This window comes from Cryptomeria japonica, chromosome 9, assembly GCF_030272615.1.
Source record: "Cryptomeria japonica chromosome 9, Sugi_1.0, whole genome shotgun sequence".
Taxonomy (NCBI): Eukaryota; Viridiplantae; Streptophyta; class Pinopsida; order Cupressales; family Cupressaceae; genus Cryptomeria; species Cryptomeria japonica.
The window spans coordinates 466900488-466918145 of NC_081413.1; the positions used below are offsets into that span (position 1 = coordinate 466900488).

At 36.6% G+C, this 17658-nt stretch overlaps 1 protein-coding gene across 3 annotated transcripts in view; it reads right to left on the bottom strand.

Moving 5' to 3' along the window:
* The window catches only part of LOC131075920 (uncharacterized protein YKR070W), a 317903-nt gene that overhangs the window by 272763 nt on the left and 27482 nt on the right, over window positions 1-17658 (bottom strand). For 2 of the 3 annotated variants that reach the window (XM_058012870.2, XM_058012874.2), the window contains exon 3: window positions 2145-2180. The exons of the other annotated variant lie outside the window; for it this stretch is intronic. In XM_058012870.2, coding sequence (XP_057868853.2) covers window positions 2145-2180 — 36 coding nt within the window. The remainder of the gene's footprint in view (window positions 1-2144; window positions 2181-17658) is intronic. 3 annotated transcript variants of the gene reach the window in all.

A 17658-nucleotide genomic window follows, 5' to 3' on the forward strand; every position in this document is an offset into this window, starting at 1 on the left:
CCTCTTCTTCTTGCTTCTTCTCACTCCTATCACACTTGCAATCACTTTTCTCACACCTTCAACAGTCTTCTACAAGTTTTTCCTCCTCTTCAGCTTGCTGGAAAAAAAATCAGTCTTTCAAAATGAGAGTGAAATCAACAAAAAACATGGTTTTGTGTTGTTTTGGGGGAAAGGGTGGGGCCAACATCCAATAAGGGTTACCCCCCAAGCCCCAAAAATGTCACTTTTTTTTTTAAATTTTAATTTTAAAACCTGCATTTCACATGGGGCGACGAGAGATGTCTCCCTGTCCCTCGAGAAACACCCCCATGTCTCCCAAGGAGACGTAGAGACGTGAAGACATCTCCCAAGGAGACTTGAGGACATCTCCACGTCTCCTTGGGAGACGCGGAGACGTCTCCAACAGCGCTTTGGTGGTAGTGGCGGGATAGCGGGGGACGTCGTGTCCTCGGACCCCCGTCTCCGAGACGCTGCCAAAAGGAGGGGGATGCATCCCCATGGAACACTGGTTCATAGCCAAGGTGTTGAGAAGCAAACTCACTCAACGCATTCAATCTAAAGGATCTGACTACTACCAAACCTATCTAAAACCTAAAACTAATGATCACAACAGTCAGCAAAAAGGCCAACACAAGTGGAGAAAAGGGTAATTTTTCAAAGTTCTATTGATGTTAGTTCTTCCCACTACAGCTACTACACATAAAGATTAATTTTCAAGACTTGGAGAGGGAGCATAGGAGTATTCAGATCTGCAGCCAGCAAGAACCGTCTTTCAGCAGCTTACAAGTGGAGGTTAAAAATCATTTCCAACTCTGTAAATCGAATGCAATGGTGATATTTGATAAATAAATAAAATCATCATTCATGCTGAATCAATACTGTGAACACCTCCAGTTTGGATGAGTAGTAAGATGCTAATTTATATCTTTATGTTATCCACATTATGTGAGCAATTGATGAATAATGAAACATCACACACAAACGACAAACCGATTATGGTGAGGAACCAAAATACCAGACCAGTGGCATTTCATCAAATCCTTATAAAAATATTTAAGAAAAAAAGTTTGCCCAACTCGTTACAAACATCTTCATATGCTAAAGTAAAAATGCCACAAGTTGTGGTGAATGTTGAGATATCCTAGTGAAAAATCATGACAAGCTGCAAGTGCCAGGGACTGATGGGGACACCCCACGACAACTGATTGAAGTGGAGGTGGCTCACCATGAGATTAATCAACCATTGCCTAAAATGGTTCCTTTCCTTTATCTTGATCTCCTGAAAATATGCCAAAAAGTTCACAAACCATTCGTAAAGATAATGTTTCATTTAAATGTGCTTGGGGTGGTGGTGTCTTGAAAATAGAACCAAAAAGCCCTTAATTCCTCCATAATCTAGTGTATACCTTACTAACGAGGATGAAAAATCTGACTTAAACGTGATAAGTACTTTTGCTTGGAATCTCAACTTGTATCTTGTCTACAATAAAGTTGCCAAAAATTGATAGTGTTTTAATTTGTGACTTATGTGACAACACAAAACAAAATAGTGTGACTGTTCTTCAAGTTATGAAAGGAAGCTCCTTGGGATCTAACTAAATCTAAAACCAAAAACAATTTACAAATATCTACACTACAAAAGTTACCCCTTGATGTTTTGCATCAAATGCAAATTTTAACTAGGTTGGGGGCCTAGCTTGATTGGCGAGAGCTTCTAGTGGTGAAGCACGAGGTCACGAGGTCTAGTCTCCCCCCAGCCCATGTGGTACCGAAGGACGTGTTGCGCCAACGTCACCAGTCACGTTAAAAAGTTTACCCGGCTATACCTGATTCCAATAATCTTAAAAAAAATGCAAATTTTAACTCAACTATAATTTTGCCCTGAATGTAATACCAAACTGTCAATAGGCTAAGACTGCAGCAATTTTTCAATTGTAAGGAGGACTAACCACCCAAAGAAGAAAATGACATGAAAAGGTAACAAACTATCATTAACTTCTATCAGTTTAATCTTTATTGCAACAGAAGGAATATTGCCAGCAATTAAACTCTTACTATAGAAAGAAACATTGCATCAAGATTGACACCTCACCAGTTGTAGTTCATTTGCATCCGTAGTGGCTTCACAAAAATTGAAAGCTTACCATTTGTCAAGAACACAAAAGGCACTCGTAGTTCAGCTGCATCAATAAAAGTAAAGTTATTTGAATATTCTAAAAAATGTAAAACTTCCACTTAATAGCAAAAGGCATATGCACAGTACATATAATCTTTGATGGAATGTTCATAAATGAATGATTTGCTCTAAAAGATCGAACACATGCATGAAGAAGCATCATGATATTGAAAAACAAAGGCACGGAACTGATGGTGTGCCCACAATAATTTAACTATATAATTAACCCAAAAAAATTTGGAAAAAATAACTACTGTGTGTTCCTCAAATTTTGAACCAAAGGATTCTAACCAAACAAGCAGCATCAAGAAATGTCATGCCCCACCTAAAGCTAAGATTTTATAACTACAGAACAGAACACTAAGCCTAGGGCCAACCAGAAAGAGATGAAAATTTCAAAATAATAAATAAGAAATGATTAGAGACTCATTATGAAAAGACCAAAACAAGACCAACCTCCTGATGACTATACAAGATACACTTCATTATACTTTTCAAATGCTGGCCGGCTCCAAATTGAGGACAAAGGTGCAGCGAATGTACAATGAAATTAATTCTGTCATGGCCGACTACAGTGTAATATTCATATGAAATCGCCCAAGACAGAGTTATAAAAATAATAATGTAGACCAGCAATTAAAAAGGACTCCTAATGCAGTGATTCCAAAATTATAGATGCAACCATTAATTAAGGGCAGTAATTGCGAAGACAACAATTAGTAATGAAGGCAGCAGAATTAATAAAGGCGTCTATGAAATAATAATAATCTCCCAAGCCAAAGAACTGACAATAATTGTTAAGGGGAAGCAATCAGCATGGATTAACTTGAAAAGGCAGCGATAAGGATTTCGCTGAGTTACCGGGTTCGGCCCCCTAGACCCCTGGTACTAGTCCAGTCCGGTCTTGGTTCGGGGTTCGAGTCCGGTTCGCCTGTGGTTCGTGTTAAATTTAGGCAATCAGATGTTAATCTAATTAATTAAATTATAATCAGACTGAGAATCAGCAGAAATAACAATAAAACACACAACACAAGACACAAATACCCTAGGAAAACCTCCCTCTTGGAGGAAAAACCCAGCATCAAAGATTCAGATCAGTTCCTTTATTTATAAGCAGATTACATGAACAGTATATATCAGATTACTTATCTGATTGTAGTGCCAATCTAGGGCAGATTCAAATCAAGTATATGCAGCTGTAGTATATCTTTAGAGAGAGCAGGATATCGACATCACTTGGAGAAGGAGATCGCTGAAGTATAGGACACCACTTTGCCCAGCAAGCTGTCCAATGGATTAGCTCAATAATCAGATGGACTTGCAGCAGTATGAAGACTTAGATTGCTTTCTTTCCTTCCAAGTTCGCTGACTAAATTCGCGGCTAACGGCTCTTGATGAAGATAATGTAATATATTTGAAGTGTGAAATGAATCTTGTTTATATACAAGATTCATGTTCAAGTTTTCCCAAGTCAGCTTTAACACAAATTGCCGCCATTTTACATATTTTAAGTTTGCCCTTTTGGTGCCCAATTTGGGGCCTACATAAATTGCAAGTTATACCACGTTTCATTTTGGGCCCAGCCCTATTAGACATGTAATCGCTTAACCTTATTACAATGTGATTAATATTTTAATTGCCACTAGGCATCATTAAAATATAATCTGAACTTAGCTATCCATTTTCAACAGTTCGGACACGGTTCGTGATTCACAGGCCTGGTTCGAACCAAGGCGAACCCAAGAGGACCCAGGTCGAACCCAGGGGTCTGACAGCCCAAAAATAGATTTTTTTTTTTTTGAATTCCACCACATAAAAAAATAAAATATGACCCTAAAAGTGAGTTTTAAAACATTAACTTGGCTCATTTCACACAAGCAACATGACTACAAGCAAGGGGAAACGAAGATGTGGGATATGGAGCCAAAACATACTGATTTGGATGATTGCACTTCTTAGCTTGTTGCATTTGATGACTCAGATAGCGAGCAAACTTAAAGTGCAAATGCAAGTGTAAGTGGCATTGGCACTGGCATTGATTCATCTAATGTCAATGTCAATGATGAGGAGGAGGAGAATGAGGATGACGAATTAGAGAATCCATTTGATGATCAAACTTTAAATTGTTGAAAGTTGAAAAAATGATACTTGAATATTTTATCATTTTGATATTAAACTTGATGTATATGATGTTGTTATGGTATGATCATGATGCTATGATTACAAGTTTATGTTGGTTTTGTTGTTTATATGATGCTATGTGGCATGCTAATCTTAATTCATGCTTATAGGCTGCATATATATATATAATTTACATGGTTTTGTACTAACGAACCCAAACCCCTTTTCAAAATTTTGCTGTACCGGCATACCGGTTCTTCGAACCCGAACTGGCAACCTAGGGATTTAGCAATTGCATTTGCTAAAATGGTGATTTACTTATTCAAGGCCATGCTTAATCATATCAAAAGGTCAGCAATTAGTTTATTTACTAAAGGGTGTGATTTGATCTTTAACAAAAGTCATGACATTTCTATAAGGTATGTCTTTAAGTGAGATGTACCTTTTCATTTGAAAAGTATATATATATATATATATATATATATCATATGGCATTTGGGGAGAAGAATAAGGGGAAGAAATAAAAAGATATATGAGATCTACATATTCAGATCTGTACATGAAGTAATAGAAGATCACTGACTAAGCATAATTGCAGCAATCAGCAAACAAAGAACAATAACCAGAATCAGAAATATGTAAACAGCAGACACATATTCAGGATCAGACTCATACTAATCTGATTCAGACTTGTTATGGTCAGCATCTAATAATCTGAATGATAGCTATTGTGGTACATATTTAGCTTATGCATTAATTGTCAATATTTATTCCTTATATGTATGATTGGATATAAATTGCATATGTCTGATTAACAAATCTGTTGTAAACCACCATCATGTATAGAAGGAAGGAGGTGTAAGGAAGGGAGAAATCATGAGGATTACAATCTATGTAGGATACCCCGAGTGGATGTCCATGTTCTCTGCCACTAGGGCCAAGAGAGCCAAAGTTCCGCTTTTGGGCTTAGATAGTTTAATCGAGGAACCTCCATTACAATCTCCTCTCCGACTCTCTAATGATGGCTATTAATCTTAGGAGATGAAGCATGGATAGGGAAAGTAGGTACAAGCACCCCACTAGGTAAGATACCCTGAGTGGATGTCCATGTTGCCTGCCATCAGGGCCAAGAGGGCCAAAGTTCTGCTCTTGGGCTTAGTGTGGGATGACTTCAGGCGGACCTATCATGCTTCTTCCCCCCATACCCTAATATGTATAGTAAGAAGTAATATAGATATTGTATGTGTTGATTGAAAGATTATTATATGATATTATCTAATCCTAATAATGGAGGTATATATGTGTATGTGAATCCTTGGTCATGGTTGCAGGAACTAAATCCAGGTCCTTATTGTTTAAAGAAGATATTTTACTTGATAAGTAAACTAATCCTGACCCTAACCCTAACTTGTTGCAATGGTGGTTCTAGGGCATAATCTAAGGTAAAACTGAAGGGGGACATCACAAGAAACCATTTCAGCACAGAAATGAACTGATGTCATGATGTGGAGAGAGCAATCTAAAAAATATCAATCTTCTTATAATGAAACTTTTAATCAACCGTAGTTAAATATATAGCCTAGTTTTACAAGTAAAGACACTACCATGGAATGCCCCTCTTTTCAGTTTTAGTCAGTTGATAAAGTTTCTGTGCAATTAGACATCTTATGCCTTCTGACTATTTTTTCTTCTACTAGTACCGCATTGACCTTTAATAAGAATTTTTCCTGCTACAGGTATCCTTGTAAATTTTGTTAAAACAATTAATGTGATTCAAAAGTAGACCTTGAATGATGCAAACTGACTCCTCAAACTCAGGAGGCAAGACAAACTCCTTGGAACTAGGAACTAATACATTGTTTTTCCAATATTGATGGAGTTGTTTGTAACCGTTCACACTTTTGGGTCACAGCTGCTTCTATATATACTATTTTGGAGAGTTATTGTAAGATTAGGAGTTTAGCAGTGGAGTTTGCATGCTGTAGAATCTGACCTATAACATAGGTAGCACTCAATCTTAGGGGGCAATCTGGTCATTGAGTTCTTTTGAGCTGAGGCTCATGTAAAAACCAACTTATCTGTAAATACAAGGTTTCTGGATGATTTTTCTCTTAGGCTGATATTTTGAAAGTTTCATTTCTCTTTCAACTGTTGTTATTTTGCTAAAGAATTACATGTATAATTCTGCCTCCCTGAACTACTGTGTTTTGTTTAAGAATATGTGATCCATTTAGTGATTATGTGAGGTGCCATGGTTGAAAATATCACCAAAGACTCACTGAAATTGCGAGTACTTGTGGGTCATTATCCTAGGCGAGTCACTCGCACAAAGACTCGCAAACGAGTTTACATTTGATACTCACGACAGTTTTTGGCCTTAAAAATTGTGAAATCACACAACTCAAACCAAAAAAAAAAAAAGTCATCTAGAATGCAAATAGAAGTATACACATTGTCTAAGTTAGGGTTTTTATTGTTTTGTTTTTTTACTTTTATCAATGCGGCATTGGAAAAGAAAGGCATGGATCAGGATTCAAGTGAAAGAGGTTGTAACACATCAGCCGGGTTGCTTTGTATTCATGTTTGAATGGGTCATTGCTCTCTCATTGCCAATCTGTTTGACAGGAAAGATCACCGTTTCATTGATGTTGGTCTCTCATTGCCCCGAAACATCGACAAGAGAAAGATCGTTGGTCTCTCGTGAGTGAGGACAAACTTAACAAAGTGCAGCAGTCTTATTTTTCTCAGATTGTATTAAACTATATATTAACAATTATATAATATGATTATAAATTAAGAATAATATAAAATTTAAAATTTAAAATAAAAATGTATATTTATATATATTATAACATTATTAAAATAAATTTACTTATTTTTAATTAATTTATAATGTGTATATTAAATTTTAAAAACATATATTAATTTAAATTAATATATTTTATTATAATATATATATTTATGATTTCTATATGTTTTAAAATGTTCAATATATTGCCAAGTTATTGCCAATTTTTTCCCGAGTTTTTTGGCAAGTCCTGATTTTTAAAAATTTTGGGCCAGATGAGTCATTGTTGAGTCCGAATTTTTCAACTATGCGAGGTGCTGCATCAATTTGGTACCAGAGTATCTTAAGATGCTGCAAGTAGAGGATTCTTTAAAAGAGTTTTCGATTGTTTAGAGTGCAGTTGTGGATGCAATGAGGAAATATGATGAGCACAGCCATAACAACAATGAAATCATTGACATGAGCACAGAGCTTCCACTATTTGACACCTCCCTCTAACATAGGACTTTGGTGCATTGGATTTTTAGCCTACCTTCAAAGTGAGGGTTCCATGGGAATGATGCAAGATCTGACCTGTAGGCATGAAATGCATGTGTGGAGGATCGTATAGAGATTGCCAAGAGTTGGACACTAGGGATGTTGAAGATGTTTGCTGAATAGAAGTGGCAGTCGGTTGTCTTCGTTATTTTCCTCCTTCCTTAGACTCATCATATTCAGATTCCATCTGGACTTTGGGAAGGTCAAGAGATTGATGTCAACCTTCACATCATGGCTATCAAGCTGGTAAAGGTGAGAATTTCGTTTAAATATTTATTCTTTTTATTTGTGAGTTGATTTCATTGAGGAAGCAATTAATATAGGAGGAGATGCCTCACTAAGGATGGAAAGAGAGTCGTTTGATGGAATCACCAATGAAAATAAATTTGAAATTATTTTTAATGGGACTTTAGTGGCATTGAATTGTGAAGAAAGCCAGACAATGGTCATGATAACAAATAATTGGTGACTCTACATTAACTAATATTAGCACTGTGATTGTTTGACAGCTGTTAATACGACAAGCAGAATTTATTTAATAAAAACTACTTGGAAGTTTGAGTTCTTTGTGGGCCTAATTTTCCATTCCCAATATCTTTCCTTTTCAATTGTACCATGTCAATGAGGCGACTGCTATAGCAGAATTTTAGTAGACAAATTATAAGTGATGTAATAGCCTTGTAAGGATATACAAGGAATTAAAGTCCTTTTTTTATTGTAGCTGATTGGTATCAGTATTGCTCAGTGTAGCTTTCTAATTTGAAGATTCCTGAAAGTTGCAGTTATTTAGTACCGGTCTATGAAATATTAATTTGCAGACCTATTCTCCAAATTTGTGTTAATTTCTCTGAAGAGATGAAGAATAGCAAAAGAATGTTGGTATATGGTCAATAGATCATCCATCTCAAACTGAAGAGGAGAAGAGAGTTGCAGCTCTATTTTGGGACCGTAGATAAGGTTGTGACGTCAAATATGGTGTTATATCATGATGTGAAAAAGAGGATAATCAAGTTGGAGGAAAAGATAAGACAAAGGAAGAGGCAAAAGTTAACAAAGTACCAGCAAAAGGAGTTGAAAAACTTAGAGATTGAGTTGAAAGAGTTATGGTGCCTATTGGAGGAATACGATTTATGGAACCATAAGCAAGCAAAGAAAAATAAATCTACAGCAAAGGTGTTGAAGAGTATAAGGAGGGAAAAAATGGTTAAGAAGATTATTCATCTTATGGACAAGAGCCATTCCCAGAAAGTAAGGCCATTGAGTCAAGGATCAGCCAAGAAGTGGAACTATTAGAACAGGGAAAAATAAAATCCCTTGAAGAGTTGACAAAAATATTAGTGGATAAAAGACCTTCGAATGAGATCTTCCAAGAGTTATAGAGAGCAGAGATAGATCAATAGGATGATGATAAAGAAGATGAGTGGGATGGAGCTATTGAGTTGTGTTACCCCAAAGAATAAGAAGGCATTGAAGATTACAATGTAGAAAGCGAAGAGTTGGAAGATTGCAATGAGAAAGAATGCAGCCTACCACAAGAGGAGGCCCAAAATGTTGTGGCAATGGAAGCCGTCCACATTTGAGAGGAAGTTGCAACAGAGATGGAGATCTTTGGGAGCCCCATATGTGATGAAGATTTATTGTTTTCAGAGAACACAACTTCTTAGAAGCAGCTAGAAGAATGTCTAGAGGATCCCATTAGGGATGGAAAAGGAGTAGAAGATCATCGCTTTCCTACAGAAATAGGGATGATTGAGGGATAGAGATGAGATTTCTTCAGTTATGGTATAAGAAACAATGTGGAAAAGGATTTGTTTTGTGAACCACATCACTGTGAGCTAAGAAATGAATGCCACATCACAAAATATGAAATGGAAAGCATATGCCAAAATGACATAATCCGGAGAAGGAGAAAGCATTTATAGGAAATTTTTATTCCCTTCACTTTAAATTTGTTTTTATTTAATGATTTATGTGCAGGTCTGATAGGAGCTAGTACGAATTATGCAAAGAGCAATGATGATCTTCAATGGAGGGGGGCTACGCCTTCAAGGAGCTGGGAGGAGAGGAAGAGAACCAATTGATAAAGGAGGAGGATACTTATTCCAACAAGAGACTGGAAGTGAAAGAAGAGAAAATATGATAATTTGCAGGGATATCTAATTTGGTAGAAAGGAACACCTGTAATATCCCTTGCTTGAATATGTCTGAATTTGTTGAATTTGGACTCAAGGGATATTGTCAAACAGTTGTCCTTCAACCCTCTAACCTGCTGTTATAAATTTCTGATTGTTTGTTTGTTGTGTGCTTGATGCCAAACAATGTTTTCAGTTTGATTGCTTGCAAATTTTGAACAAAGATGCAAAGCCTTGAATTGAAAGCCAATCGATTAAGCTACAAGAGATACATAGCTAATGCGAGTACAAATCAACATCTACAACCAAGTGACATTATGTCAAACAGTTGGCATGCAACTAACATTGCTGGGCATAAAAACACATTACATAAAAAATGTAGCACCAAATCATAACCCCTTAATTGAATGCATTTCCAAGTACAAAGTTACCAAGCTTCTTGGTTTACAAAATAAATAAATATATATATATATATATATATATATATCCACCTATGCATGGCCACCTACAGCAACGACATTAAGAGACTAGGTTGGCAATGTAAACAACTACAAATTATAATAGGAACCTGATTATAGTAGCGCCAAATGTTGTAGTTGAAGAAGCAATCAATATCCAATGGGAAGTGTCCCTTCTTGGCTCAGATCAATACCAACTCCCCAGCTGCCCCTGTTCTGATGTGAATAGGAAATATAAAATTATTTGCAGCCTTCAAGGTCCCTCTTAAGCACCAAAAACCATCGCTATGCCCGTACAAATGGAGTGCTCCAGCTAGGAAGAGAAATCGAAGCATTAATAGGCCTCCATGAGTGAAATCGTGGATTTCCTCTAGCTGTTATGAAGTCTGAGAATGACTGAGATTTTGACTCAGAATATGGCAAATGCAATCGACTCCTATGTAGCAAAATTAATGAAGATTCCAAGCACAAAATGTCTCCAAGGAACCCTCAATCGAACTCGGCAAAATTGGCCCTTGGCCACAAGATTTGGTACCAATGAAAGGACTGAGATATCCCTTCCAATCTGCAATAATCTCAGCTGATAGTTTCACTGCCTCAAAATTGCTTAACCTATGAAAGTTTCCATTCCCAAAGGCTCAATAATGGCAGAAACCCAAACCGGTTCCTTCTCCATACAAGAACTCCAAATCAAATATAAAATCCTAGATGATTAGAAGCTTAACTTGACCTCCTTTTACACTTTTTCTCCAACCTTTCAAGAAGCTTCTAGAAATAATATTATTTAACTTAAGTGACTTTTATGATATAATATTAATTTAAGTCACTTTATCAAATTAATTAAATATAAGGTTACCTTTTAATTTTTATTTATTTGATCTTTATAAATAATTAACTTAATACTTTTAATTAAAATAATCAATTAAGCTATTCTTTAAGAAATAACATTAATTGGGACAACTTAGTTAATTAAATTATTCTGCCTCCAAAAAAGGGGACATTACAACACCATGGCTTGATTCTTCAAGTCAAAAGGACAATTCTATTGGTTCTATCATCTATTCCAAACTCTTTCTTGGATGTTTGATGCAGTAGCATCCTAGGATAAAAAGCAATCCTGCATCACAAAAAAAAATGTTATAGTTAGGTTGTTAAGATTGTTAATGTTTTACTTTGTTGAAGTTTGTTTTCATGTATATAAGCTTTGAACCTGGAAGTTCAAATTTTTAAAAGGAGGGGAGAATGATTCAAACTTACTCCTCAAACTTGGGAGGCAAGACAAAGCGATTCCTCAGAACTAGGGGCTAATTCATTGTTTCTCCTATCTTGATGGGGTTGTTTGTAACTATTCAGACAATTGGGGCATAGTTGTTTCTATATATACTATTTTGGAGAGGGAGTCTAGCAATAGAGTTGCCATGCCAAAGAATCTGTCCTATAACATAGGTGTTGTGTTGTGCACACACTCCTTGTCTCCGATAGGGACCCCCTCTCCCTGTTTTCACCTTGCTAGCATAAGAGAGGGCTAAGAAATGCACAAATGCATCAGGGATTCAAGTCCAAACATGAGGAGAATAGGGTGAATACATGCCTACCCATAGGCCTGAATTTGCATTGCATCCTAGGCGCAAAGGAACAAGTAGAATGTGGAGATAGGGTATAAGCCTAGGAGCTTGAGAACCTAGAAGTGTTCAAGAACTTTGGAAAGTTAGGGATTCAGATTGGCATAGGAATCAAACGAAGGGGAAGAGCATTCAAGCACCAATTTGGTCCAAAGATGGACAATAACAAAGATACAATAGCTCAAGACATTGGCCGAATTTGGACTTTGACTAAATTCTGAAATTTTCCCTAAAAGCTCAATGTTTGCACTCAAGGGTGGAATAAGACCCTATTCTAAAAATCCTTCCTTTCACCGAAATTCTGCCTAAACCTTCCCAAACTCGGTACTAGCAAACAAATTTGGATTAGGCCTTAATCTTCAAGGCCTTCCTAACACCGAGGTTCAGCCCAAACTTTCATCCTCCACTCTTCAAATTCAATATCAGCATCCTGTTGGTAGACGTTTTATCATCTACCGAACACTTAGAATTAAATACCACAAGGATACTCTATCCTCTCCTGAACAAAATCACTACTTGTGCCAAGATTGCGAGAAGACCACAAGGCGACTCCAAGGTCTATATGTGCTAACAAGCGACTTTAGTGGGATAGCTTCTTGGGTAGTGTGTGTTGAAAATCTCAAGGGGGACTTACACTATGAACTTAAGTCATTCAAGCTGTACTTAGGCAGATTTAACAATTTGTACTCTCTTTTTTTTTTGAATTCTCTGGTTTAGAACTGCAAGATAAAAGAGGATGGGGTTTAGGAATTCTATGCTACTTCTAAGCTATTCCTATGAACTCATGAGACAGTAAAGACTGGGTGAAACCGGTAACGACGCTTTGTTTCGCCACACTTGGACAACTACACAAAGCGGGTGCAATCTTCTAAGGTTATGCTTATAATTTTCACACTTCCGAACAATACCAACAATTGAACAATATCATTCCAAGTAGAAGTTAAACATCCATATTAAAAGGCTCAGACTAACTTTGCACATTCCATGAAAATCATTCATCCAACAAAAGTATGAGCAAGATTTCACCAATCAATACTTATCAAATCTATAATTCATCTAAACATTTGAAAACAAATTAAGCAAATCTAATCTAAATGTTGAAGGGAATATGCAACCATTTAGCAATAAAAAGAATTCAAAACAATACTAATAATGAGTTTTTTATTACTCAAATAGCTCTACACAACAATTTCATAAATCTATCCACAACACAATGAAAATGAGAGAGTGAGTTTATATAGAGTTTTGAAAATAGAATAAAAGGCCGCGATCAATCTAAGATCAACGGTCAAGATTAAGACAACCTAATTCTAGATAAAGTTTCCCAAAATAATATCAAAGATCAACTTCAAAAGAGACAAGTGGCGCGAGATGCTATTTTTTAGGATTGCATCCCTTTCTTCTGATATTCAATGAATTTGGACACAATTTGGTCCACTTCCTCCATGGTGACATGTGGCAACATGTTGATCCTGAACTCTAATCCTTCCAAGTCATCTACACACAAAGCAAAGGTGATGTCCCAATCCAATTCCTATTTGTGAAAGGCATCTTTAATGGGCATGAGGTTTGACACCTTAGCCAAATTATTCTTCAAGACTGGCCCTGTGATGGCAAAGAAGATGTCCTGAACTCTGGCCTTAAAATTCTCCAACTGCATATCACTCTCTTGAATGGTATCCTTCCCAATCATTTTTGTAACTACAAGGAAGATCTTGTCTTGAATCGCCTTTATCTATCCTTCTATTCTATCAGCATCATCTTTCACCTTCTCCAAGACTTCATTATGTGCAACCAGTGTCTAGTGCCAACTATTGAAATCATAGGCAGCCCCTGCTTCAATTATCTTCTGATCAACCAACTCTTGAGATGAGATTCCTTTTAGTTTTCTAAGGGATGGAATGATTCTATTCTGGACATCCTGGAAGTCAGCCCACATTTCTGCCATATTCTCAATCCTGGAAAGCAAAGAAGAAGTTTGATCATATGCTAATGAGATTCCTTCTATGAACTTGGTTGCTTCTTCTTTTATACTTTCTATCCAATCTCTAGTTTCTCTGGTTGTTGCTGCATCTTCCTCAGAACTTTTGACTACCTGTTGTGAATCAAAAAGTGAGAGAACCTCTGGATTGGCTTGATTAAGTGGCTTAGTAGTCAACTACCGAATATATTCTTTCAAGCGCTCAACTTCTCTCTTATGTTCATTTTTCTTTTGTGTCTCTTCATCCAATTTTGCCTTCATGGAAGCAATTGAATTGTCTAAGTCCTCTTTACTTGGGCCTTTGTGCTTGGTCCTAAGTCAAAAGTAGTGATCTCATACGCATGAGGAGCAATGTCTCTCTTTGCTTTGTTCACCTTAGGCACAGCTATCTACACTGTGCGGTTGCCTGTCTCATCTCTCTGGATGGTAGAAAACCTCTTGGCTGGCTTCTTCACAGCAGTTTGCTCTAACCTGGCCAAGAAATCGGCCATATCATCTTCTTCTTGTTCTTCTACCACTGGTGTGTTCATCTTCAATCTCTCCCTCAACCATTCAGGAATAGTGAGCTACTCAATGCCTTCTATCTCTTGGTTATCCTTTATTTCTCTATTATGTGCAATACCCCGGAGAGCAAAAATCATCCCTTCTTGAAACTCTTCCTCTTCAATATCTGTGTCATGCTCTGATTCTAGGATTTTTGTGCCAGTAGGAGATGGTGGTTGGTCGTCTTCCTGATGGACTGATTATGCATTTTCCTCATGAACTGAAGAAGGAATTTCTATTTCAGCCAATGATTTATCAACATTTAATATGTACTTCTCATTCCTTGATGTGGTGGAACGAGATGGTTCTATCCTTTGCTTCTTCTGACCAGGTACTTCATTCTCAACTGCCTTCCCTTTCCTTTTAGCACTCTCGCTTGGTCTCGCATTTTGTGTTGCTTCTTCATTTGAAGAATATCCTTCTGCTACTCCCATCAAATTATAAGTCAAAGTTATATTCTTCTGCTTCAGCTTGTGACATTGCTGATTAACCCACCACTTTGTATATGTCATGACTAGCCGCATCAAGGTGGTCAAGTATGTATGCTCTGGTGCTAACCATTTGATAGGAAGAAGATGTGCATACTCATCAAAGCCATGTTGAGTATGCTCTTTGCTATCTTCTAACTGATCTGGTACGAGAAAAGGTTGAGTCTCTCTGATGAAATTTATTGATAGCCTGGAGTATAACCTTTTCCTGATTTCATATTCATCAGTAGCATTTGCCCAGAAATCTTTTATATCTACTTTATGTTTGAATCTTTCCTCCTTAGTTGATCTGATGTTATTGTGAGGATCATAATTAGTTTTGGATTGGTAGAATGTGAAAGGATACCACTGCATCTTTGGCCTAGCACTCTCAGCTGCCTACACAGTTGAACAAGATTCTTCCATATTTCCTATGAAGAATGGGAAAGATGTGGCTGCCTTCTGCCTTACTCTTTTGAAGCTCTGATATGTTCCCAACTATCTGAGAACTTCCAACAGGACCATCCTATTGGTTGGGTAGATTGGCAATCGGTAAGGACGGCCAGTGAAACCTTGGATTATGATATAAGTAAACTTTGGGAACTGGATAAACCAGGATCCGTACCTGTTGATTAGACTTTTTGATTCAAGAGAAAGTCTCTTATGAGTACCTCCTTGCAATGTTCTTGTGATGTACATTAGGATTGCGTCATGGGCTCGAAAAATTTTCTCCTTAAACTGCAGCTGAGGATAACAATCATATGATCAGAATTCATTCCCAGCACTTCCTACTATGCCTTTGCAAATCATACCTGAATATTTGTAAGTTGCAGCCAGCAGATAAATTATGTAAGAACTCATGTGGAATGTCTTTGTCCTTTCCAAGTTCATCAATTGTTCATGAAGGTTATCGCTGATTATGCGGGACCAGCTGAATAACTTGGTTCCTAAAGTGATTTCAGCCATGAAATGATACATCCATGTCTCAAATAGTTGACCCTTAGGGCTGTCCATTACTCTATTCAATAGTGGGATGATATCACCATATTCTTCTTTGAAGTATGGAAGCAACAAATTCTTTGGTACTTTCCCTTGAGGTCTTTTCTTCTCCAGCCAAAACTTGTTCACATTTGCAGCACATAGTTCAGACTGACTATCATATACCCTTTGGGCCTGTCCTTTAGTCTTGTAGGTGGCTTTACTGTGGTTTGGTATGCAAATGTCTCCTGGATGGACAATTCTGAAAGATTTGCCAAGACTCTTCCATCTGGTGCAATGATTTCTCTCGATTGTGCTTTATAGTGCAAAGCACATTCAACTATTAGCTCAACACACTCTTTGGTTGGTGGGAATCCAGTTGCCTGGACAATTCCATTGTGCATCATCTTGCAAGCAATAGGTGTAGGAATGTGTCCATCATGTCCTTACATTCTTTTCTTGAATTCCTCCATATCAACATGTTTGAGGTCTGTGTCAATGATATTATTCCATTTGGATTTGATTTTGGACTTCAATTGTACTCCTTTGCTAGCGAACTTCATTGTTACCTATAAAAACACATGAAAACTCCATGTTATTTTCAGAATTTAATTCTAATTTTAAATTCTCTTTTCTGAAAATTTCACTTTCAGCTTGTTAAAAAGGTTAAGTTTCTGCGAAAAAGCGAATTGAAAGTGAAGGGTTTGGTCAAGAAATTGATGAAAATTGAAAAAATAAGACAGAAAGGTGAGGAAATTCAATCAAATTGAGTTTTTAAATCTTTTTTTGACTGAAATTTACCTCTGATTCTGAAAATCTATCTTAAAATCAGGGAAAAGTGCTTAATTTCTAGACCTTTAACACTTAGAAGAATCTTCTTCTAGACAATTCTTCTTCAAAAATCCAAAATTCATAAAATTTGAGAGAAAACTTCTCTTCAATACTCTCAAGAATTCTATATAATGAATTGTGAAAGTGACTTGGTTGAAAATATATAGAGTTTAGGGTTCTTAAATTTAGAAGTTTTTGATTTGTTTTATTGTTTTGTTTTTTTTTAAATAATTTTTATTGTTTTTTTGTGTTTTTTGTGTTTTGTGTGTTTTAATCTTTCCCAAATGGAAAATTTTATTTCTTTCTCTCAAAAATTCGATCTTATCAAGGAATCTTCTAGAACTTTCTAGAAATTTTGAATTTTGAAAATTCTCTAAGTGTTGAGAATTATTTTTAATTTTAATTTCGGAAAATAATTAAAATTTATTTCATGTGACAAATTTATTTTCCAACATGCTGGCCTGATTCATGTGAAATCTTTTATCAAAATTTATCTTTGTTCCTGGCATGTCAGCTTCTTCAAATTTTAGGTCTCTAGCTAGGTATCTTCACATATTCCATTTATGTCCAGATGAATCAATTTGTGTCTGTGTTTGATCAACTTGCAAGAGGTTGGACAATTTCTTCATCAATGCGGACTTAGACAATCCTTTGCCATCTTCCTCCCTTCCTAGGCGGACTTTAAAGTCTTTAGTCATGGGTGAATCATGTCATCCTTGTTTCAATATTTTCTTCTCATTTTATGGGCGGAGTCTAGACCTTGTTTGCTCATCTTCTTATGTGCCTAGGCGGACTTTGTCAAGTCTAAGACAAGGTGAACTTGGAAAGAGTTTGCACATGCTTTGTCTTGTGCTTTATTCCTTCCCTTGTCTTAGCGGACTTGGATGAGTGTTTGCCAATCTCATGTCTTTGATCAGACTTTGGAAGGATTTTTTTTGGACAGATACCCTTTGATGAATCTTCATGCTTTATAGGAAAACCCTCAACATATTATCCTTTAAAACCCTAGGTAGGGGTTTGACTG